Raw genomic sequence first — 23,218 nt, 5'->3', positions numbered from 1 at the left:
CCTCTGCACAACTGTTGCTCAAATTCACTCTTCCTTTCGAATTATCATCTTTGAAGAGCAAGAGAAAAGTCCATCCAAACCACCCTACGTATCTTAACAGCTTCCAAGTCCTTTAAAGGAGGGTCCTTAACATTTCCCCTTACCCCCTGCCTGGGTTCAAACTTCAACTCCCAGGGTTCGCCCAAGTCCCTCCCCTTGCCCTGTCATCTAATGAATATGCAAATAACATATAATTGGCAGCCAATGGCGTGGGTTCTGGTCACATGGTGCCCATGGTAGGTGAGCGGACAGAAGTTGTGTGTTGGTGAACAGAGACAGCTCTCAGTCTGGGGCGAGCGCTTCAGTGAGCTTGGACCGATGCTCGGGCAATAGTCCCTGCGGCGGCAGCGGCGGCGGCGGCGGCAGTAGTGGTGGCAGAAGAGAGGAAGGGGGAGGGCCCCGAGGGCTACACACGCTCACACTTTCAAGTTCCCTTGGAGGGAGAAGAGGTGGGGCTGCAGAAAGAGGAGGCCAGGAGCAGTTCCATCTGTCCCGTCCCGTCTCCCCCTCTTACTCTTGCTCCCTGCACCCTGGCTCTGCGAGAGTTGAGGGTTCGGGTGGCAGAACGCGGCAGTGAGGGCAAGAGGGCCAGGAGAGTGGGGACCGGAGCCAGGGGTACGGGGGAAGATGCCCATCCTGCTGTTCCTCATAGACACGTCCGCCTCTATGAACCAGCGCACTGACCTGGGCACCTCCTATTTGGACATTGCCAAAGGCGCTGTGGAGTTATTCTTGAAGGTAAAGGGAGGGGAGGGGAGAGATGGGGAGAGTTCCCTAGGGATGGGGGTGGTGGTGGATTTAGGTGCTTCTGTAACGTTGGTATCGCCCCCTCCTCCCCCCTTCCCTTCGCGGCCCCCTCCGTCATCCCTCGTCCCGCAGCTGCGCGCCCGGGACCCGGCCAGCCGCGGAGACAGATACATGCTGGTCACCTACGACGAACCCCCGTACTGCATCAAGGTAAAAGGGCCATCCAGGGGGTGGGCCAGGCGGGAAGCGGGAGCCGGTCGGCCTGGGCAGCCGAGCCCCCCTGCCCCCGCCCGAGGCGGTCCTGCGTCGCCTGGCGGGGCGGGCGGGGCGAGGTGGGGGCGAGGGCGGGGGTGAGTGGCGCCTCCGCGGCTTCCGAGGAGCTGCGGCGCCGGGGGTCGGGGAGGGGGCCGGGGGAAGGGCGGCCCCGGGGAGAAAGCGCAGGAGAGCCGGGCCGGTGGCGGCGACGAGCGCAGCCGCCTCGGAAGATGGCGGACATTTTGCTTTTGTATGAGCCGGAGAGGGAGACCGAGGGCGCTGCTGAGATGGAAAGGAGGGAGGGGAGGGAGGAGAGGGGAAGGAGGGCCCGAGACCCGGAGGGAGGCTGCGGGCGGGCCCGCCCCTTCGGGGCGCACCGCGCGCGGTGGAGGCCGAAGGGCCGGACGGAGCCGGCGACTCCGCCCCGAGGTGCTGCGGGCTCGCGCGCGGGTTTTCCTGGAGCCCTGGCTCCGCCCCCCCCTCCTCCCTTCCTTCGCCGCTTCTCCTCCCCCTCTTCCTCCAGCTCCCCTCCCCTTCCTGCTGAGAGCGTGGCAGAGCCGGCCGCCGGCCTTCAAAGATTAGACTACTGCTTTTGCGCTTCTGTGGTCTCTAACCCACCCCCACCCAATGGAAAATCAGTCCGCGGAGCCAGCCTCCCAACCCCCGGGCCCGGAGAAACTCTTTTTACTTCTTCTCCGGCATCGGTCCGGTTAAGCCCGGCTCTGTTACCTTAGCTACTGTTAGTGTTTCATTGGCGATTCCACCCAAGCTGCGACAGGGTGGGGCGGGGAGATGCAGAGTCTGAACCCGCGGGGACAGAGCTTTTTAGGGACCTGGCCTACCTACTGACATCATAAATTAGGTTTGTGTTAGTCACGTAGGGATTTGTCCAGGGAAAAGAAAGGAAGGAAGGGGAGGACTCGCTGAGCGCGGTTACAATAGTCAAATGCGATGACTTGATCCACAGGGTTCTGACCTACAGGAGAGAAGTAGGGAGCACTTCACCTCCCTACCCTTGTCCTAATGGTGAGGAGATAAAGAACTGCTTTGCCTGCAGTGGCCCGATAAAATAGAACTCAGACTATTAAAGCAACCTGCATAAGAGTCCTGCTTGCATATTGAAAATTTTAAAATACATCACCATAATCCTTGACGTCTTTCGCTAGATACCCTCTTTTTCTCAGAATTCTCTTAACAGGGTCGGGGAGGCACTGGATGTGTTGTAATCCGTTTTAGCCGAGTGAGGTGTTTGAAAGAATGGAACCTACCAAACTGAATAGTTGGCTATAGAGAGCGTTCCTTCAGAAATAAAACCAGAGAGGCTTTACTTTTGTAACTCGTAGCTTCGGTTAACAGTTTGATTAGTAGGTTCCCCTGAAAACCGGTCTGGTTTTGATGCTTTGTTTTCCGTTTTTGATTTATCTATTTAGAAAAATGGAGCAAGTAGACATCTTTAAGAATGCCATAAGCTTTTTAAACATGTCAGTTTCCTACAAGGGTGTGACCATTTTTTCCACATAGAAAAGCAGATGTTTGTCCATCCTAAGTATGAAAGTCTACACCCTTTGAGTACTAATACAGATAAGAACCCACCGTTTGTAGTGTGGCCATTTGAAATCCTCCTTAATTTGAAGTAGTTAAAAGGATAAACTACAAAGCAGTGTGCCTTTTTTTTCTTGAAAGGAATAACTTATTTAACATTTTCCTGAATGCCAAGACTCATAGTTTAAACATGATTTTTGATCTATAAAACTTTTATGGCAATATTTACAGAATCTTTGGAAAAGAAAAAGAAAGTCTGGCCACCTTCTTAACAACCATCATTACAGCTTTTTACCTAGCATTGTAATCATAATGTACATATTACTTTGAGTTCTGCCTTTTCCACCTATTTTGTCCTGTGAATTATTCCCGGTTGCCACATAGTCTTCATACTTAAAATTTTTAGTGGCTATGTAACTTATCCATGGTATTTTAGAGGCTCCAGATAGTTCTGTGAACAGAGGGGAAAAGTTGAATTTTGTTTTTAGTGGAAATTTCATCTGTCAGCTCTTTTTATCTTGCCATCTTCTACACTACATTTTTTCCTAAAGTAAAAAACCTTCTTCCAAGCTGACTTTGATCTTTCTCTTCTTATGCAGGGCAGGTGTGGGAAGATACTTTGTATAATACTTTCAGTTGCTAATCGTGAGTTATCTTCTTTAGTCTTCTCTAAAGTCATTCAGGTTTTTCCATTTTAATCTTACATGATAACTACACGTGCTAGGGAATGGTCAATGATCTTAATGATGTTCTTGTCATTTTGCTGTCTATACCTGAATTTCTAATGATATGCCATATTTTGGTAGCATTTTCTTTCTGTGAGTCCCTTTCGGTCACTCCCTGCTGCCCACCCCCGTCCCTCCCCTCAGCATGTGGTAACTATTTGTTCTTTTGCTTTTAGGATCTAGCCATTTTGGAAGGTCTGAAATTTTAGAACATTTGGTGAATTTTTCTTAAAATTTAGTCTAATCTTTCACTTGCTAATAGCTGGGAGCCATAAATGTCTGTTTTCTGTCACACTGATTATCAAATAGGTCTTTATTTGACTGTCAGCAGGCGTCTTAGTTGCTACTTGAAACTGCACTCTTCGCTAGGACCCTGAGGTCCTTTCAGCAAAGTGATGTTAGATAGGGTTTTATTTGTTAACTTGTTTTTCTGCAGAATAACGTGAAGTGTATTTTTGGATTTCTGTACAGTTGGAGGGCCATTGTTTATCTCTTGTCAAAGTAACTGCCTACTTATTTCTCAGGTCTTGGTTATATCCAACTCTAAACACTGCAAAACCAATTTTTTTTTCCTAGTAGAAGATTCAGTTCTGCTGGTGGTGTAACAGGCGTGAGTTGTGCATTTGGTTGGAAGGTTTTTTTCCTAATAGGCGTGGAACTATTCCCAGTATATCCACTTACAAGCTCTGACAATAAATCTTGTTGTGAAAAGTTACTGTGACTGGAATTCTTCACTAAAGTATACTGTTGAGCATGTGAATATAGTATTTCACCCAGGACTTAGTAGCTTCTTACTGCATACCCCTTAGGACATGGCTATGTGCTCTTTTAAAATTAGTCATACCTGTAACTTGCAGTCAGCTGGGCATGGATGGAATTAAGTTTGATTTGGGGAACCACATAAAAAGCATATGAAATGCAAGTATTTTGTGCTACATCTGTTTCAAGTGTTGCTTTGTAGACAGGTTTTATACATAGTGTCACAAATGTTAACACTACATTTATACAATGGTATCTTTAGTGTACACAGCTGGGATGAAGCCTTTTAATATTTTTAAATTTCCAGTGTATCCTTATAAGACTAATACATGGTTTTAAGAAGTGGGGTGGGGTTTTTTTTTTCTTTTTCTTTTTTTGGTATAATAATTCTTAATAGTTTTGGCTGAGGTTCTGCTGTCTTGTATGTTTTGTTTTGCTATGAGTCATAATTTCCTTTTATTCAGTGAATAGCAGAGGTAAGCTTGTCGCTACTACTAACTCTGAGCAAATTGAGGGCACCAAGAAGAAAGTGAGCCGTGAGACTGGAGTAGATAATAAGTATTCAAAATGGTTTGATGTTTGAAGCTACTTTCTTAAAGCGATTTCTTTTTTATTGAAGGAAATGCTTTTTTTCTAAACATAAAACTGAGTCATTTTTCTAGAAATAGCTGAAACACATGTATAAATCATGTACAGACTTTTTTTTAATAAATAGGGAGAGTTGTTTCAAAGAAATATCCCAAGTCTGTAATTTGAAACAGAGAGCAATTGAAAAAGTGCAATTTTCCCTTGAGTGTTGCTTTTTCACATCCTGTAGCCAGCCTTGCTTACTGGTATCTGTGTGCCTTTGTCAACATGTATCAGCAAAAGGCAGTATTTTGGCTTACAGATCTAAGAAGTAAACCTATGCTCTTTAAATGATCTGTGTTCCAAGCATTTAGTGGTATTTTTAACTAAGGCTTAACTTTTTCATATGCCCATGAGTATATTTTATGGGGCTTATTTGGAAAAGGAGTGACTTTTAGGGGAGCCTTTCATTGTGGTTGGAAGCTAAGGAAGTGGTTTTGGGTGAAACAGTGGCAACGTGGCTGGTGAGAACAACTGGAGGCAATGGAAGGTGCATTGAAAACTCAAAATGCCACAAAAGTGGGGCATTGACTTTTATAATTAGTTGTTCCTCCCCTGATCTTGCTTCCTTTTCACCTTCCTCATTGGCCATTTGAAGCGTGTGATGATAGTAATTTTGAAATGAAAAAGGGGGAAAGAAATCATCAACAAAATGAAAAGGCAACCTGCTGAATGGGAGAAAATCTTGTCAAATTATATACCTGATAAGGCGTTAACATCCAAAATATGTACAGAACTCAGTAGCAAAAAAACTAAACAATCTGATTAAAAAATGGGCAGAGGATCTGAATAGACATTTTTTCAAGGAAGATATACAAATGGACAGCAGGTACATGAAAAGATGCTTAACATCATTAATCATCAGGAAAATGTAAATAAAACCACAATAATATCACCACAGGCCTGTTAGAATAGCTGTTAACAAAAACACAAGTAACAAGTGTTGGAAAGGATGTGGAGAAAAGGGAACTCTCCTCCACTGTTGGTGGGAATGTAAATTGGTGCAGCCACTATGGAAAACAGTATGGAGATTCCTCAAAAAATTAAAGATAGAACTAACGTATGATCCAGCAACTCCACTTCTGGGTACTTATCTGAAGAAAATGAAAGCATTAACTTGAAAAGATATAAGTACCCCCGTGTTCATTGCAGCTTATTTATAATAACCAAGATATGAAAACAACCTAGATGTCCATTGATGTATGAATAAAGAAAATGTGATATATGCATACAATGGAATATTATTCAGCCATAAAAAAGAAGGAAATCTTGCTATTTGTGCCAACACGGATGGACCTTGAGGGCATTATGTCAAGGGAAATAAGTCAGACAGAGAAAGACAAATACCATGTGATCTCACTTAAATGTGGAATCTAAACCAAAACAAAATGAAAACAAAACAAGCTCATAGATACAGAGAACAGATTGGTGGTTGCCAGAGGCAGGGGGTGGAGGGTGGTCAAAGTGGGTGAAGGGTGGCAAAAGGTACAAACTTCCAGGTATAAAATAAATAAGTCATGGGATGTAATGTACAGCATGGTGACCATAGTTAACACTGCTGTGTTGTATATTTGAAAGCTGCTAAGAGAGTAGATCTTAAAGGTTCTCATAAGAAAAAAGAAAAAATGTAATTTTGTGTGACAATGGATATTAACTAGCTTTTCTGTGGTGATCATTTTGCACTATATACAAATATCAAATCATTATGTTGAACACCTGAAACGAATACAATGTTATATATCAAGTAAACATATATACATACATACATAAAAAGTAAATGCTTCCAGACTTCTATCCAACCTGTGAATTAAATATAGTTTACTGGAAAGAATTTTAAGAATGAGGTACTCTGCCTGATAGCTCTTTTTCTTTATGTAAGAGTAGAAGGAGGAATTAGAACTTTAGTGAAAGCTTATATAGAGAACCCTCCATCGGTCATGTGTATACTACTATGTTTATCTGCACTTTTGTTTGTTTGTTGTTTTCTTTTGCAGCGAATAAAATATTTCTTGTTAAAAAAAAAGAAAGAAAAGGGGAGATTTGGGGGTAGAAGACTAGATCCCTGGTCAAGGGAGTAAGTGCTACTTTCACATTAGGTACCAGCTGGGAGATGACTAGGGAGTGCTGAGACAATTATGGAGTCCTGTCTGTTCTGTATCCTAAACCTGTCTTGTATCCATTCATTCTTATTTGCTCCTCCCTTGTTTCAACTTTCATCTGGACCATTGTTTCAGCAGCCACTCAGTTGGTCTCCCTCCTTCTGGTCTTGCTTGCCACTGATTCTTCACCCTCATCACCACTAGATTGCTGATTCTTAAAATAGAGTAAATTCAAAAGTCATTCCCCTACTAAAAATTCTTCAGGGACTCCCCATTATATTTCAGAATAAAATCCAAACTACTTAACCTGGTTTTGCCAACAGTGTCTCTCCACACTCTTCAGAGTCACTTGTCCAGACTCACTCTGCCTCTTGCTTCTGTGCCATTGCATATGTTGTTCCCTCTGCCTGGGACACACTGGTTGGCCTGACATGCCTCACTTCTTCATTCTACATTCTCAAAAGTCATCCTGCCCCTCTGCCCACCCCTACTCCAAACAGTGTAACAACTTCCACTATGATCCCTTAACCCTCTGTCTAGAACTTAACCCAGAAAATGCTTCCTGCTTCTTCCTGCAATTCCTTCCTCCCCTGAAGGTAGCCGTTGGTCTGACTTTTACCACCATTGTGGTGATATGACCAAAATGGTGTTTCTGGCAGATAAGTCTGACATTGGATTGCTACTATAGCAGTCTAGGCTTTCATATACCATGTGTTCATTCAGCACCCTCTGTGGACTGTACTATACTATACTTGGGGCCGAAGGTGACACCAGGAAAGACTTGGCCCAAGGGGAAACTGGAATAGTAAAAGATACGGTCCTAGCCCTCAAGGGTCTTGAGAAGAGTCATTGGAAAAAGGTGACTGGAGAATGTGGATTAAGATACGGGAGATGTCAAAGAACAGTGGACTCTGAACCAACAGATTGCAGGTGAGGGAGGGAGAATTGACAGGACCCAGTGATGATTCAGTTTATCCAGTCAAGATTGCAACTAGTTAAGACTGGATCGCAAAAGGGCTTTGAAACCTACAAGCTAGAGTTTGTACATTTCTCCTGGAATGAAGAGCTATGAGGTGGATTTGAAGACAAATAGGATAAGGCTTGTTGTCTGTGTGCTTGCATGGTTATTATGCAGAAGCGTACGTTGAGGTGGGCTGGGGGAGATGAGAGAATGAGAGGTGGGGGAGATCTAAAATATGTAGTTGAAGTTGCCTAGTTTTGCATTAGTGCTGGCCACTTGAGAGCTTTTGACTTTGAGGTTAGGATGGGGGTAGGAAGGGTGGCAGAAGGGCAGGGCACACATAAGGAAAGGGCAAATATTGTCCTTTTCAGTTTGCCTTTGCTTCAGAAATATAACTAGAACTGTTCAGAAGACAGGGTTCTCAGTTTCACAGAGTGTTCCAAAATGGCAGCTGTTCCACGTCTCAGGGAGAAATGTGCTTTCCAGAGAAGGGCAGGACTGAAGGACCCTCTGAATGCGGGGAGGAGGGGACAGGGATGAAGAAGTGAACCAACCGGCTTAATTTAAGTACTTAAATGAAAAACTCTTTGTAAACATGGCTGTCAGTTCCCTTTTACTAAGAATGTAGATGAGAGATCCAGGCAGTCTCTTTGTGTGCCTATTGGAAGGTTGGAACACGCTATCTCCTGGATGCAGTGTTCTAAATGGTGATTAGGTTCCCAGACCTTCCTCCCCAGGAAAGCCTATTTAACCCTTCATGCCACTTAGCCACAGAACTATTGTGTTCGCTATTGTTTCTACTGGGAAATGGAGTTGGGTTTCCAAGGTGCTTTGTTAAAAACACATCCTTTCCCCCCCTTCTTCCTCACAACTCCAGGTGGACTAGTGGTCCCAGAGAGGGGTGGGTACACTCTAAGAGCTCCATCAAAGACGGTGAAGGGCTGAGGTGTCCGTGAGGGTAGGCATGGCTCTTCAAAATATACCAGTCACTCATGTCAGACTGGCTGTATTTGCGCCGTTCAGTACAGCATCCACTAGCCACGTGTGGTTATTGAGCCCTTGAATAGGTGGCTAGTTTGAATCAAGATGTGCTGTAAGTGTAAACTAAACACGGGATTTTGAAGATTTAGTACCAAAAGTATATAAAATATCTCATTAACAATTTTTATATTGACTACAAGTTTAGACAATACTTTTGATATATTAGATTAAATTAAATATATTATTAATCTCACTTGTTCCTATTTTTTAAATGTGGCTACATGAATATATAAAATTACTTATGTGGCTTTCACTATGTTTCTGTTGGACAACAGTGTTGGTCTCTATTTTTTCTTAACATATTTATGATGTTCATGTCCTAGAAATTGTTTCTGAAGGGGGATTCTCCCTCTCAAAGTTCTGTTTTAAGTGAGCACCTCCATAATGGAGTCATTTGTGCATGAGAGGTTATCATACAGTTCAGAGTTGATGGGTTGATAACCCTTGGCCCTGGGGTAAAAATATGAAAGCATCCCATTCTTGTTTGTATTGAAAGCCAGTTTGGTTGCTTAGACTTTTGGATACAGTTGGTGATCCAACTGGTTGGGTTAGAAGTTTTTTCCTGGGCTAAGTAGAAAAGAATATATATGTGAACTCCTAATGTAACTACAGTAATTCAGAATTCTGTTTGTAATATGTGGTCACCAGTGGCACAAAATGTTCCATGCTTTTAGTGCTATTAGAAATATGTAACATATCCCTTATTAGATTTACATAGCTACTTGGCCTAAGAATTCCCAGGAACAGTATTCATCAAGAGAAGGAGGATAAAGGATAAATTCTTTAGCTTGGCATAGTGTAAAACCTAAGAAACAAAGAGGGGTTTGTATCACTGCTCTTGTTGAAGGGTTTCTTGAGGTTCCCTAGCAAGGCCCTTGTCTTATATCATGGGAAGTCATCAGTAGCATTAAAAGGAGGGGGGAGGTCCAAGTGGGGCCATGGGCGGGCTCCCATGATCATTACTTTCTCTAAGCTCAATCCTCCTAAGGGGGATTACAGGAGTGACAATGTTATTTTTTGTTACTGTAATGGCTCCTATTTAAGGAATAAATACCAATGTCTAATTCTGAGCCTCGGTGAGAGTACAGATACGTTGATGAATAGCATGTATATGATGTGGAACCATTTTGTAGCCCTAGTTTTAGATCCTCCTAAAACCTATCTTATAGTCAAAGGTGTTATCTGGCTTTTACAGATATGATTCGACTTATATCTACTTCCTTATAATAATGAACAATAATATAATAGCTTTCTAATAATAGCAGCTGACATTTTTGAATAATACTTATGTACAGGGCAATGTGCCAATGAATGTACAGTGCTTATTTCATTTATCTTCCCAACCAGCCTAAATCACAGGTACTATTATTATCCCCACTTAACAGATAAGGAAACTGGGGGCCAGAGAGGTTAAGTAACACAACTGAATAGTAACCCAGGTCTGTCTCTATTCCAAAGTCTTAAGTAATGAGCCACTTCACTTTCCCTGTCAATTATGGTAGAATATTCCTTTTAATAACTTCTCAGTGGTATTTTCTCATTATGGTATATGTCCTGGGATCATGCTATTATTTATCATTGCTTTTGATAGGACAGTGTTTGATACTAGAGCAAGCACTCGATGAATGAAAATGACTACTGCCAGTGTTACCATTTTTATTATTTCTCTGATTCTTTGTAGGTGAATATCATGGTACATTTGTTTGTGAATCACTTTGGTCTTTGATATCACAGTTATGCCCCTACTCAGGGAAAGAGATGGAGTTGTTGGGACTCTCAGTTGATGGAACTTGAGATAGCTGGGGAGTAGAGGTTGAGTACTGGGGCCTAGGCCGAGTAGGCCCCATGGGAGGAACGGTAGGCTTGAAAAAGCAACATGGTGGTTTTTGGCGATCTAATGGCCTTCAGAAACAGATACATCATCTTCACCCTGTCACTCTCCTGATAAATGTTTCTCTTATAGGGAAAAGAAAGACAGTCAATGTACTCCACAGTAGCCATTTAGTTTCCTTTAATCCACAGCCCGTGGGAGAGGCAGAAGCCATTTTGTTAAAGGCCTGAGCATGCCATACTGCCTTCGCCGAGTTTTCTCTCTCAACCTGTGCCTGATCTAATGGTCCGCTCCCCATTTCAGCCAGATCTCCCATTCTCCTCAAGCCACACCCCTGCCATAGGCAGATAACTTTTCCCCCCTTCCTGCTTAGTTAGGTTGGTAAGGGATGGATTTCAGAGGATTGGAGGTGCTGCCAACTTAGCCACTGGGGTCTTAACCAGAGAAAAGTTACATGAAGGCTTTTGTGCCAGATGTGCCAGATGTTCTCAGAAAAAATAGAATTCTGTATCTTAAACCATATGTGCGTGATTATCTTAATATATATGTGCCTGTATCTTCAACCATATGCACCTGCTCTTTCGTTAGTTATAGCCTGCCCTGTTAAGTCGAATAGTTCACTAAACTTAGTACTAAGAACCAAACTCTGGACTTGAATGTTATTGAACAAGAGGCTCAAAACATTTGTTTGTGTGAGTAAGGAGTAGTACTACTGAGGAAAGTAAATATAGTTTATTAAGGTCTTAGGATTTACTATATAGCTACTTGGGCTAATTTACTAATGTTTATTCTTTTTGTCCTTGCCTATATTTGAAACTGTTAATGCTTCTTCCTTCCAGAAACTTATCACCTCCTCCCTTCTGTTTCTCCACCCCTGTCTCTGATAATTCTTTCCCTATCTGCCAAATTCTTTCCCTTGCTGAATGCCTCCTACCTCATTCATGATTTCAAATATTCCTTCTACTCCCCAACTTCAGCTTCTTACCCGGGCATCGCTAGCTGACGACGGGACATCTCCACTTGCCTGTCTCTCCTGCCATCAGCTTATAGTTAGCATGTCAAACAGACCTGCTTATGGCTCTAAAACTATCCCGTCTTCTGTATTCCCCATCTTTTTGTCACTCAGGATTGCACAGTGGACGTTATTCAGCTTTGATCCTGTCCTTCCATCTTCTTCTGAGGCCTATCCCTTTGCAATGTCCCTTACATATGTTCCTTCAACTCAATTTCTGCTGCCAGCACTTCAGTCCAGGTCCTGACTTCTGTGCTTTGGCCACTATAGCAACCTTCTTATGTAGTCTTCCAAGTGCTTCCCAAATTCCTACTCTCTACCCATACCAACTGCTAACTTTCTAAAAAAGGTGGTTTCATCATATCACTCCCCCGCTCATAAGCCTTCAGAGACTCCCCAGTGCCTATGGAATCAAGTCAAAATTGCTCAGTCTGCCATTCTGAGCTCTCTAGGACCTGCTCCATGTGTCTGTATAAACGTATTTCCCATCATTTCCCCACAGGAGCCCTGCCCTTCAGCCAGACCTCTCTCTTCCACCCCCTGAGTTTGTCTTCCCACTCCTGATGCCAACTCTTAGACCATCAGTTAACCAAAGGGAGAAGAGAGAGAGAGAGCCAGAGGGACCAGAGGCCTGGGGGAGGAGAGAAAATGAACTGAAAGCATGCCAGCAAGGGTGTGACTTGAGGGGGAGGATGTGACAGAAGGTGCTTTAAATGCTGTTATAATGATGAGAAGTTGCAGGAGGAAGGGGGAGAGAGCTGGACTCTGACCTTTAGCGGTTGATTAGCCTGAACCAGACCAAGATGTTTTTATTTAAATTGGCCTCAAGATGCTGGGAAGCCCTGCCGTATATTTAACCAGTCCCTCTTTGCCTTTGTCCCTGTGGAAGGGAGCTAGACAGTGGATAATGGGATTCCAGGGAGAATATCTAGTCTTTAATACAGCCATGACATTGGAAAATTGGGGGTCCCTCCTGTTGTATGTCTTGTAGGAGAACGTGCAAGATGTTTGGAGCAAAGTGCTCCTTTTTCTTAAAAGTTTACATGGGTATAGACATTGTAAATTCCATTTCATAGTGAAGTTTTTGAGCTATATGTTAGAAGTCTATTTAAAGTCTTCCTAGGTACTTTCATAAAAATTAGATTTGAAAAAGTGGTCATAGGATAGCCTGTCTGGTAGCTACTGATTAGACACATGACCCTGGGCAAGTCACGTAACCTTTTACGGTGGCAGTTTTCTTATCTGTAAAATGAAGGGATTAGACTAGATTATTTCCACTATTCCTTCTGAAAAAAGTCAGGAGAGAATTGTATAACTGAAAGGCAGGAAGTGGAATAATTCTGGCTGGGACGTCAGGGGGACTTCAGAATTGCTTTAATTTTTTTTTTTTTTTTTTTGGCTGCGCCGCATGCCATGCGGAACCTTAGTTCCCCGACCAGGGATCGAACCTGCGCCCCCTGAAGTGGAAGCGCGGAGTCTTAACCACTGGACCTGCAGGGAAGTCCCAAAATTGCTTTAAATTTTAGAAAACAGTTTCTGTAAGTGGTTAAAGTGCTGTATCACGTACCTACTGGTTAAATTGGTCACTCCATCTTATTGGTAAATGCCACTTCATCTTATTGGAGTCATTTCTGTTTGCTGCCAACAGTTTAATGTTTAGGACAGATTCCTAGCAATGGTTACCTCTGAATAGTGGTACTGACAATTTGGTGAAGAGATAGACTAACTTTGTATTTCTGTTGGGATTTTTAACAATGAACGTGCGTTACTTTTATAATGTAAAAAACAGCTCATAAAAAGTTTTTGAGAGAATTTTTTAAAAAGAATTAGTCTGGAGGAAAGAGATGCCGTAAGATCTTTAGAAAGTAAGGAATGGCCATTCTGCTCTCTCCTCTCTTCAACTCTTTCTGTAATGTTTGGGTGGCTTAGTCTCACTCCTGTCCTTGTGTATTTTCCAAGACCACTTTTGTTGATTTTTATCTTGTGTATGTGTTCATAAAAATATCTCCTATCAGAACCCCAAACCTAAGCAATTGAACATGTGCTCAGCACGATAGCGTTTTTTTTTTTGTTTGTTTGGTTGGTTGGTTGATTTTTGTTTTTGTTTTTTTCTAATAATGAGTATTGGTCAGTAGCTACAGTTGAAATGGACTGGGAGTGAAAGAGGAAACTTAACATTTATATCTGACCGAGTTTGGTAAATTCTTTGCAGCCCTATGATATTTTCCTTTCAGTAACAGTTCAGTTGCCTCTTGGACAGAGGAGAAAATTTGGTTTCTACATGTTAGCATCCTCTGGTGAGATCAAATTTCTTTTGATCTTACGCTTTCACATGAACTCTGAGAGGTGTGCTACTTCATAATTTTATCTTCATTCCCTTGGGTAAGAATTGAAAAGTCATAAATGAAGTTTGCAGATATTTTAGACTAATCCTGATGATTGTTAATCCACTAAAAAAAAAAACACCTTATCCTAGGTATCCTAAAGAGACACAAAATGGTGAACTTTGTGAGGGTGGAATCAAACTGAATCATGTCTTTGCCTGGTTTACTTAAAAATATGTGGTTATGAGAGTCTTTAACCATCTGCTGAAAAAACAATTCAGCAGGCCACAGACTGTCACATAAGTTTCTGCAATATATTAGGGGGTCAATTTCTAAGAATTTTTTTAAAAAGTAGAAGACTCAAGTAAGCTAGATTTCTTTTTTTGTGGTCTTGGCTGGTAGTATTTCCTGAAGCTTGTGGATGAAAATTGGTGGACTGAACCACAGAATGATAACATTCAGAGTTCTCTGGGAGAGAATTGATGTAATCAAATAAAATGGGCTTCGAGTATCTTAGCAAGTTCAGGACACTAAGAAGTGCCCCTGGGGAAGTAAATTTGACAAAAAGGAATCCAAGAGAACTGGATATTCTGTTGTTGTTTTTTTAACATCTTTATTGGAGTATAATTGCTTTACAATGGTGTGTTAGTTTCTGCTTTATAACAAAGTGAATCAGCTATATGTATACATATATCCCCATATCTCCTCCCTCTTGCATCTCCCTCCCTCCCACCCTCCCTATCCCACCCCTCTAGGTGGTCACAAAGCACGGAGCTGATCTCCCTGTGCTATGCGGGTGCTTCCCACTAGCTATCTATTTTATATTTGGTAGTGTATATATGTCAATGCCATTCTCTCACTTTGTCCCAGTTTGCCCTTCCCCATCCCCGTGTCCTCAAGTCCATTCTCTACGTCTGTGTCTTTATTCCTGTCCTGAGAACTGGATAGTCTTAAAACAAGTAATTTTACAAGAGAAAGCTGTATTAGTACATATAAAACACAGAATAATAGAATGTCTCCTTTGAACCTAGAACTGTATCAGTACCTTGAGTCAAGTGAGAAAACCACAAAAAAAGTGAAATCAGACCAAATTGCTACAGTATTAAGGGAAAAATATTGTGTCAGATAGGGTCAGAAAATATAGTGCGAGAAGAGTTTTCAAAGTTGATACAAGAAGCGAGACAATCCTATTCTTTCAATGATATAGCATCTTCCTAATGTGTATTTCACAGTTTTAACAACCTCCTTTATAGGTGCTCTAGCTGTAAACACAATTTAAAAAGACATTTTATATGGAGACACACCAAAAAAATAAAATAAAATAAAATAAAATACTAAAAAAAAAGACATTTGAACATATTAAAGTGATTTCAGCTGTTACAGTGTTCTGTTTACCTACGAGGGCAAGTAAACCTCATCTTATATGTATCAGAATTGGAGTCCATTTTAGTTGTGAGAAGAAAATTCTCGAAGTTGAAAACTTAACTCGCACAAATATTCCATGTAAAGCTAAGGGCAAAGACCAAGGGAAAAGTCATTTGTCTTCTCAGGAGACAGAGTTGATTGGAAAAGCAGGGCTTCTTATTTTTCATGTCATCCTGTCCCACTGGTCACTTTACCAACACAAGAACAGTTTGTGATGACAAAGATGATAGAATGTTAAATTGGAGAAGAAAGTTAAGTTAGTTGAAAAATGCCATTGAAGTTGATTTATTCAAATTGTCTGTGTTGTTGCAGAGCAAGTTTCTCCCCAACTTCTGGAGAGCAGATGGAAAAAGGAAAATAGTTTATCTTTCAACAAGAGAAATGATGGCCCTGCTAAATTTAGACTCTTTGGCTTTAACTTGCAACATCTGGGAAAATACTTAAATCCGTTAATCATCTTGTTTGTAACCACCTAGAAGAGCCCAAGGTTCGGGATAGCCCTCTATATGAGTTTATGAAGGGCAAATATTACCAGGCTGATTTCATTTCCTTTAATAGAAGTTAAAAAGTCTTGTCAAGGAGAGGGAAACAACATGTATTTTCTCTCTGGAATCCAGCGAGGCTTTTTATTCATTGTGAAGGGCTTGCTAACAAGCTAGGAAGCCTTGGATTGAATTGAACTCCTCCTCAGGGTAGGGTCCAAAGAGGCTTTCGGGTGCATGTGCTCAAAATGGGTTAGTGCAGTGGCTCAGCACCCAGTCAGAGGGACAGAGCAAGTGATGCCCTTCCAGTGAGAGGTTCTCTCGCTGCATGTGAGAGAGCCTGGCTTGTGACAGTCTGTAATAGAGAAGGATTATTTTTGCTATTTGAAAAGATTCACTGCCATTCTCTTTCAGGAGCTGTCACCCTAGAGAATTTTAACTATTCAACTGTTTTTTTATTTATACATATTCCATCTATATGGTCTTTTAAGGGGCGCTTCTTCTGTGGAAAGCTAGACGCAGCTGCCCTAAAAAAATGTTTTTCAGTTACCTTGGATGGAGAAGTTAATACCGTGTTCATTAAATCTGCACTATATACTGAGTCTAACACGATCATTTATATTTTGGAAAAGGATTGCAAGTGACCTTCAGAGATAGAGCAGGCGTTTACAGAAAGGGCTGTAACACCACTGCCACATCCTCTTCAAGGACAGTTGATCTGTTTTTATCTCTTTTACTTGTTTATACTTCCTGGTAAGATTTCCTTGGAGGAAAGAGTTCTTCATTTTAAAAAATAAAAATAAAATAAAAATCAGTGAATCAGAGAAATGGTCCTGCCGAAATGGAATGAAGTTCAGGAAGGACAAGTGTTCGGGTGCTGAGGTTTGGGGGAGCCATTAAATAACACCCCTACCTTTCCCTCCTCCATTGAAACCAATGGAGAAATAAGACACAGGAGCCCGCCAGAATTCTAAATAACAGCGTTATTCCTGAGGAAAGCTAGACTGGAGGGTATAACTTAGATGTGTGTTCATAAAAAGCTTCCAAATAGTTCACATGTTGACAGACCTCCACTATAGTTCTGTCATAGGGGCAAAACCTACCCTTTAAGCACCATATGGCAGAGAACATACCAGATAAGGACATGGAAATAGGGGTGCAGAGGGTAGTAGAAAATATTTCTTTTAGGCTTTGCCCTTCTGAGGAAAGGAGTACAGACTCTCTCCTTTTTGTGGTGATATGAGTAGGGAATAAAAGGCTAGTGGGCTAGTCCGTAGAGCTGCGGGGAGAACCCAAGTCATTGACAGACTGAAAGGCCCATACTCTTCCTGCTGATATTCAAAGATGTCTTTAGTTGGCTATACAAATTTAAACCAGACCTGAATTAGCATATTTATTAAGATATGAGGCATTTTCTTTCTGTTAGTCAGATTTATATAAAGGATGGATACAAGGTATGGAATGATAGGATATGAAAACTGGAAGGGACCTTAGAGTTGGTTTTCAGTTTTTTCATTGCTTAGGTGAGGAAACAGCCCCAGTAAGGGGAAACGACTTACTCTGGACCACTTGTTTTGCCTGTTAGTTACAGCCAGGATTAGACCAGGGTCTTCCAAGTCCTAATTCACTGCTCCCCACACCCAACTGGTCTGCGTTCTGACATCAGGGAAAGTAGACTTAAACTAATGAAATTTGGAAATTCCATTAAACTTATGAACCTTTAAGCTAGTATAACAAGACATGTCTATGAGGTGAATATGTAGAATAGGTAGAAGAACCTCTAGTATAGTGGTTTACATTGGTGGGTTCTAAAGTTAGGCTACCTGGGTTCAAATCCTGGCTGTGTCATTTATTAGTTGTTTTGACCTGGACAAGTTGTTTATCCTCTCTGAGCCTCAGTGTGCTAATCTATAAAATGGATATAATAATAGCATCTACTTCATGGGGTGGTTATGAGGCTCAGATGAGAAGGATAGGTATAAAATGCTCTGCTTAGCATAAGTGAGTTCCTGACACATAGGCACTGATTAATATTACCTATGATTATTATTTATCATCATCATCATTATTCTCATTTTACTTCTGGAAGACTTTAAAAACTTGACCTGTGAAGACAGTAAGCTCTTAGTTTAGGATTTCATTCACCCCAGGTTATTCCTTTGTCCTAAACCTCTGTTCTTTAGTTGTCTCAGGTTAGAAGTCTTGTAATCATCTGTTACTCTGTCTCATTTAGGCCTATGGTCTGTCTGTCACCAAGTCCTATCTTGGTGGTTCAAAATGTTTCTCAATTAACCCCTTCCTCAGGCCTAGATGCCTATTCTAACCTCCTAGCTTATTGTTCCTGACTACAGCTTCTTCTCCAGTCTATCCTATAATTCACTGCCAGACTGACCTTCCTGAGACACTGTTTGATCCTGTTTCCCCCAGCCTTGGAAGCTGTAATGAGCCTATTTTATGCTGAAGCAAGGCCAAGTTCTCCTGCCTGACCTTCAGTTCCCTCTAGATGATCTCTGTCCAATAGATATATAATGCCAGCCATACACAGCATTTCAAATTTTCTAGTAGCCACAGGTGACACTTTTAGTAATATACTTTATTTACCTAAAAGCATTCAAAATATTATCACTTCAACATGCAATCAGTCGAAAAATAAATAATGAGATATCTTCATTCTTTTTTGTTGTCGTTCTAAGTCCTCAACATCCCATGTGTATTTTACATTTATATCACATCTCAAGTCAGACTAGCCATGTTTCAAGTTCTCAGTGGCTGGGGGGCTACTGGATCAGATAGTGCAACTCCACAGACTGTGCCTCTCTGACTTATCCACTATCCCCCCAACAAACAAGTCATACTCAAGTCTTACCTCCTCCTGGTCTGTTAAAACAAAATAGAGATGGTAATACCATGCCTATTTTATAGGATTGTCTTAGGCAAATGTGAAGTATGAAAATGCTTTGTAAGCTGTAAATCTCCATAAAAATGTATGGAAGTTATTATCAGGAGTAAAGGTTTTACTGACATGAGAGTAGGATATCTTTGGAGCTACTTGAAATAAAAGACTGTATGAAAGAAGGTCAACGGGCTGTCCTGAATTCATTTATGAAAAAATCAACTGCAAGCAATGAATGAAGAATATAAACATACTTTCTCCCACTAGAACTAATAATTATCTTTTTGGAAGAATTTTTCACATTAATAAGGTTCTCTAGATATTTAAATCACTCTGTAGGCCTTTTTTCCCCTTCAGCATTCTGAGGACTGGACTTAGGGGCATTAATTCTTCTCTTGAAGGAGCTAAACTGCTACCAAGAAGTTTATTGCTTTGGGTTGTAAATGTAGCCCATACACTGTGTAGTACTGAGATAGGAATACCATTCAAATTTCAAGTATTGTCTAATTCATTGCAAAGGATTGGAATTGACCTAAAATTGAATGCCAGTGATTCAGGTGCAGAAACAATTTGTAAAATGTTTTCAATTCATATTAGAAAAGAAATTTTAAAGAGCAGTCATTCTGACAGATTGATTAGTAACAATTAGGACACATTATTCTAAACACAGATGAGTTATAGGGTGCTTGCTTAGGTGGTACTCAAACCTTATCCCAACCCTTTACCAGATCAAGTAGTTCACTGATTTTTCTTTAGTCATGCCTTGAACTATCTTGTGGCTCTCAGGAGTTCAACACTCGCTGCAGATGTAACTCTGAGTGTACAGTGTAGAAGTTAGATTGCTAAATGAAGCCATTCTGGAAAAAAAAAAAGTCAACTTTGTAAAGTGGCTTCTGGGTGAAAGACCCCACCATTCACAGGCTTGCCCAAGCAAGAGAACTCAACCTAATGTATGACCCTTTTTCTCCCTCACCCCTGCCCCTAATTAGCTACTAAATCCTTCTGACTCCACCTCTGAAATACTTCTTTAATCTGCAGCCTCCTCTCCATCCCCGCTGCCCTCGCTCAGGCTTTCATCACTTTTCTCATAAGCTATTGCAACATTCTCCAAACCAGTTTCCCTGCCTCAAGCTTCAGCTTCCCCTCCACCCCACAATTTATTCTCCAACTCCCAGCAGAACGATCTTGCTAAAATACAGATCTGATCATGCCACGCCCCTAATTAAAAACCTCAGGTCATTCCCAGGGCCAACAGATAAAATCCAGACTACTGAGCACAATGTACACAGCACGTTATAGTCAGAGCCCAGCTTATCAGCTTTGCCTCCTGCTGCGTACTCAGAGTGATGATAATCAAATTACTTGCGGTTCCCCAGGAAGCTCCGTCCTTTTATGAACTCTGTTCTCTTCCTTTGCCCTGCCCCCTCCACTCCTCACATCAGTGTGGGGATCCCATGATCTTCTCCTCATGCCATTAGACTTCTTCAAATGCCCCGTCTTCTGTGACAAGCCTTCCCTAACTCCCTGGTCATTTGTTCTTTCCGTCTCCATAACTGCATTCCTTATTCCTTTGCGGCAGGAACTCCTCAAGGGCTAATTCCTCTTGATATCTCCAGCATGTAGCATTCTGCCCAGCATAGCATACTTGGTCCATAAAAATTTGTTGGATAAATAAAGGAGAGAATTGATGCTATCCCTCTCCCTCACCCGCAGCTGTAGACCTTCTCTTCTACCCCAAATAAGAAAGCTAAGTTTTGAATTCAGTGTGATTTATAATCACCTGCTGATATTTCTAAGTATTTGATTAGGACAATTCAAATCATAATCCTTCCTTTTAACTAAAGTTTAGTTTGTCTAGTTCAGTAAGATTTTCCTTGGGTCACAAGGAATTATTCACATCCTCTACTTTTCCCAGCTACTATAAGTCATATGTACAATCTGGCCAAAGGAATGATACATGGAAAGGTTCTACCTTTAGATCCTTTGACTTACAGGATATGTTAGGAAACACACACACACACACACACACACACACACACACACACAGAGAGAGAGAGAGAGAAAACTCACATTTAAAAATAATTAATTTTATTTTTGACTGTGTTGGGTCTTCGTTGCTGCACCCGGGCTTTCTCTAGTTGCAGCGAGCGGGGGCTACTCTTCGTTGCAGTGCACAGGCCTCTCATTGCGGTGGCTTCTCTTGTTGTGGAGCACAGGCTCTAGGCGCGCGGGCTTCAGTAGTTGTGGCTCGTGGGCTTAGTTGCTCCACAGCACGTGGGATCTTCCCGGACCAGGGCTTGAACCCGTGTCCCCTGCTTTGGCAGGCGGATTCTTAACCACTGCGCCACCAGGGAAGTCCCTAAAAGCACATTTTTAATTTCACAGAATCCAGACTGTTGGACTAGAAAGGATCTTATCACCTTCACCTTATATGGTTATGGAGGTTGCGTACTGTTCAAGCCTGGGGGGCTCCATTCTCATGGGTCACAATGTGAATGGCTCTCCAGGGTTGTAACATGCACAGCCTTACATGGTATCCCTGTTTATCTAATCCTCTTCATTTTCAGATAATGAAACTTAGGTCCTAAGAGCCGACAGGTTTGCTCAAGGTCATGCATATGCTTCATAGTAGGGTACAGGCAATGGGCCCCTTTTCTGCCTTTCAGTCACTCTGACCCAGATTGCTTTAGGAGGCTATGAAACTAGAAAAGATAGTGTTTGCTATAGTTGTGTGGATAATGATCTTTAGCTGAACATGAAACTTCAGTCATTTCGTTTAGCTCTGCATTATTTGCGCTAGCTTTCCACCTCCAGCTCTACTGGTCTGGTTGGCATGACTTGAACCTTCAGCATATTACACTACTGCCCACAGGGCTACCAAGACTCAGGTGCCTGTTTGTCCCACAAAGTTGCCAGGCTGTGCTGTCTACTGTCTCCTTTGCTGGCCTATTCCTCTGTGACCTACTGTTAGCTGCCATCTTCTTTTGGCTTCTCTTCTTGGCGTTTTGTGCTGCTTTGTCTTTATAGCCACATTGCTGACTAGTCAACGTGGTCCTTTCCTTCTGTTCTACAAATGATTCAATCAGAGCATGTTGGCTGTTGACCTTGGGTCTTTGCTGCTGTTCATAGCTGCTGGGGGTGCCTAGGCGATGCTGCTTCTTTGTCAAAACTTTTTGTTTCTTTTCTTTCTCCTCTATTCTAGAATTGCGCCTTTCTGAATGTTTAAAGATGCCAGAAGGATTGTCTCCACATAGTTGTGGCTCCATTCCTATAATTCCACCTATACTCTTGTTTAAAGTGAAAATATTGTTTGGGAGAAAAAACTCTTGGTTAGAAAAGTTCATGTAAATCAGACACTCAATAGCTAATTGTCTCTATCAAGGACGATGAATTTAAAAAATTACTCCTTCCTCTGCCCCATGCTCTGTGCTCATCCTCAGTGTCAAACTAAGGTAAATACTGAGGTGTTTTGGTAGGTTTGATTGAGCCTGAATAGCAAATTAGGCTTCTTGAGCCAAAGCCCTCCAGCGATAATGGACTGAATGCATTGTTTGCATCTTTGCTCTTGATCATTAAGGCTGGCAGATCTTTCTGAAACTAATGGCCTGCTTGTGTTCCACTTGATCAGTCGAGATATAGAATAGAAGTAGATTAAAGAATTATTAACTTGTTAGAGGTTTGATACTTGCTATTTGGTGGTTGTTTGCACTTTATATATTGTTCATTGTATAATTGGGAATTTCTTTGTAAATGTTTGGTTTGCAGGCTGGTTGGAAGGAAAATCACGCAACATTCATGAGTGAACTAAAAAATCTTCAGGCTTCTGGACTGACTACTCTTGGTCAGGCTCTAAGATCCTCATTTGATTTGTTAAATCTCAATAGATTAATATCTGGAATAGACAACTATGGACAGGTAAAAAATAATTTGAGTGAGTACAGCTAATTTATTTTGGTGACTTGGGGTAAGAATTTAAAATTGGGCATGGCTACCAAGTTTTCTGCTCTTTTTTATAACGTCCAAAAGGAGGTCCATGTATCTTTTAAATACATACTTTAACAAAAATCGTTTTGGGGGAGTCTTTTATGTGGCTTGACCACAAAATATTTAAAATTGCCTACACATCAGATCATCAGCTATCATGGGATGAATACATTGCTGAGAATATTGGAACAAGACAATTGAAGAGAAACTTTCAGAGTCCTTAAGTCCCTCGTCCCTCTCAATTCAACAAAAAAGCTCTAGTATAAGAGGAAGGCAGAATAGCATTTGCTGATGTTATCATTACACTTTCCCACTGTAAAAACTCTGCTCACAATAACCAGTCACTGGCCAGGTTGCAGAGCATAAGTCAGGATTCTGAATGATACCCGGGTATGGAGGATGCTGCCAGTATAATCCCTTTAATATCTTTCTTTTATGATTACTTGGAAAGCAGAGGGAGAGGGGGATTTGG

General features: G+C 41.6%; 1 protein-coding gene across 5 annotated transcripts in view; it reads left to right on the top strand.

Moving 5' to 3' along the window:
- The first annotated feature begins 315 nt into the window (after positions 1-315).
- The window catches only part of LOC132419043 (integrator complex subunit 6-like), a 50,451-nt gene continuing 27,548 nt past the window's right edge, over positions 316-23,218 (top strand). For all 5 annotated transcript variants that reach the window (XR_009518069.1, XM_060003169.1, XM_060003167.1 and 2 more), the window contains exons 1-3: positions 316-777; positions 919-996; positions 22,528-22,677. Coding sequence is in view for 4 of the 5 variants with exons in the window: in XM_060003169.1 (XP_059859152.1) it covers positions 667-777; positions 919-996; positions 22,528-22,677 (339 nt within the window). In the remaining variant the exon portion in view is untranslated. The remainder of the gene's footprint in view (positions 778-918; positions 997-22,527; positions 22,678-23,218) is intronic.

Source organism: Delphinus delphis, chromosome X (assembly GCF_949987515.2).
Source record: "Delphinus delphis chromosome X, mDelDel1.2, whole genome shotgun sequence".
Taxonomy (NCBI): domain Eukaryota; kingdom Metazoa; phylum Chordata; class Mammalia; order Artiodactyla; family Delphinidae; genus Delphinus; species Delphinus delphis.
Note: the sequence above shows the minus strand (reverse complement) of the source record. Positions and strands in the feature narration are given on the sequence as shown.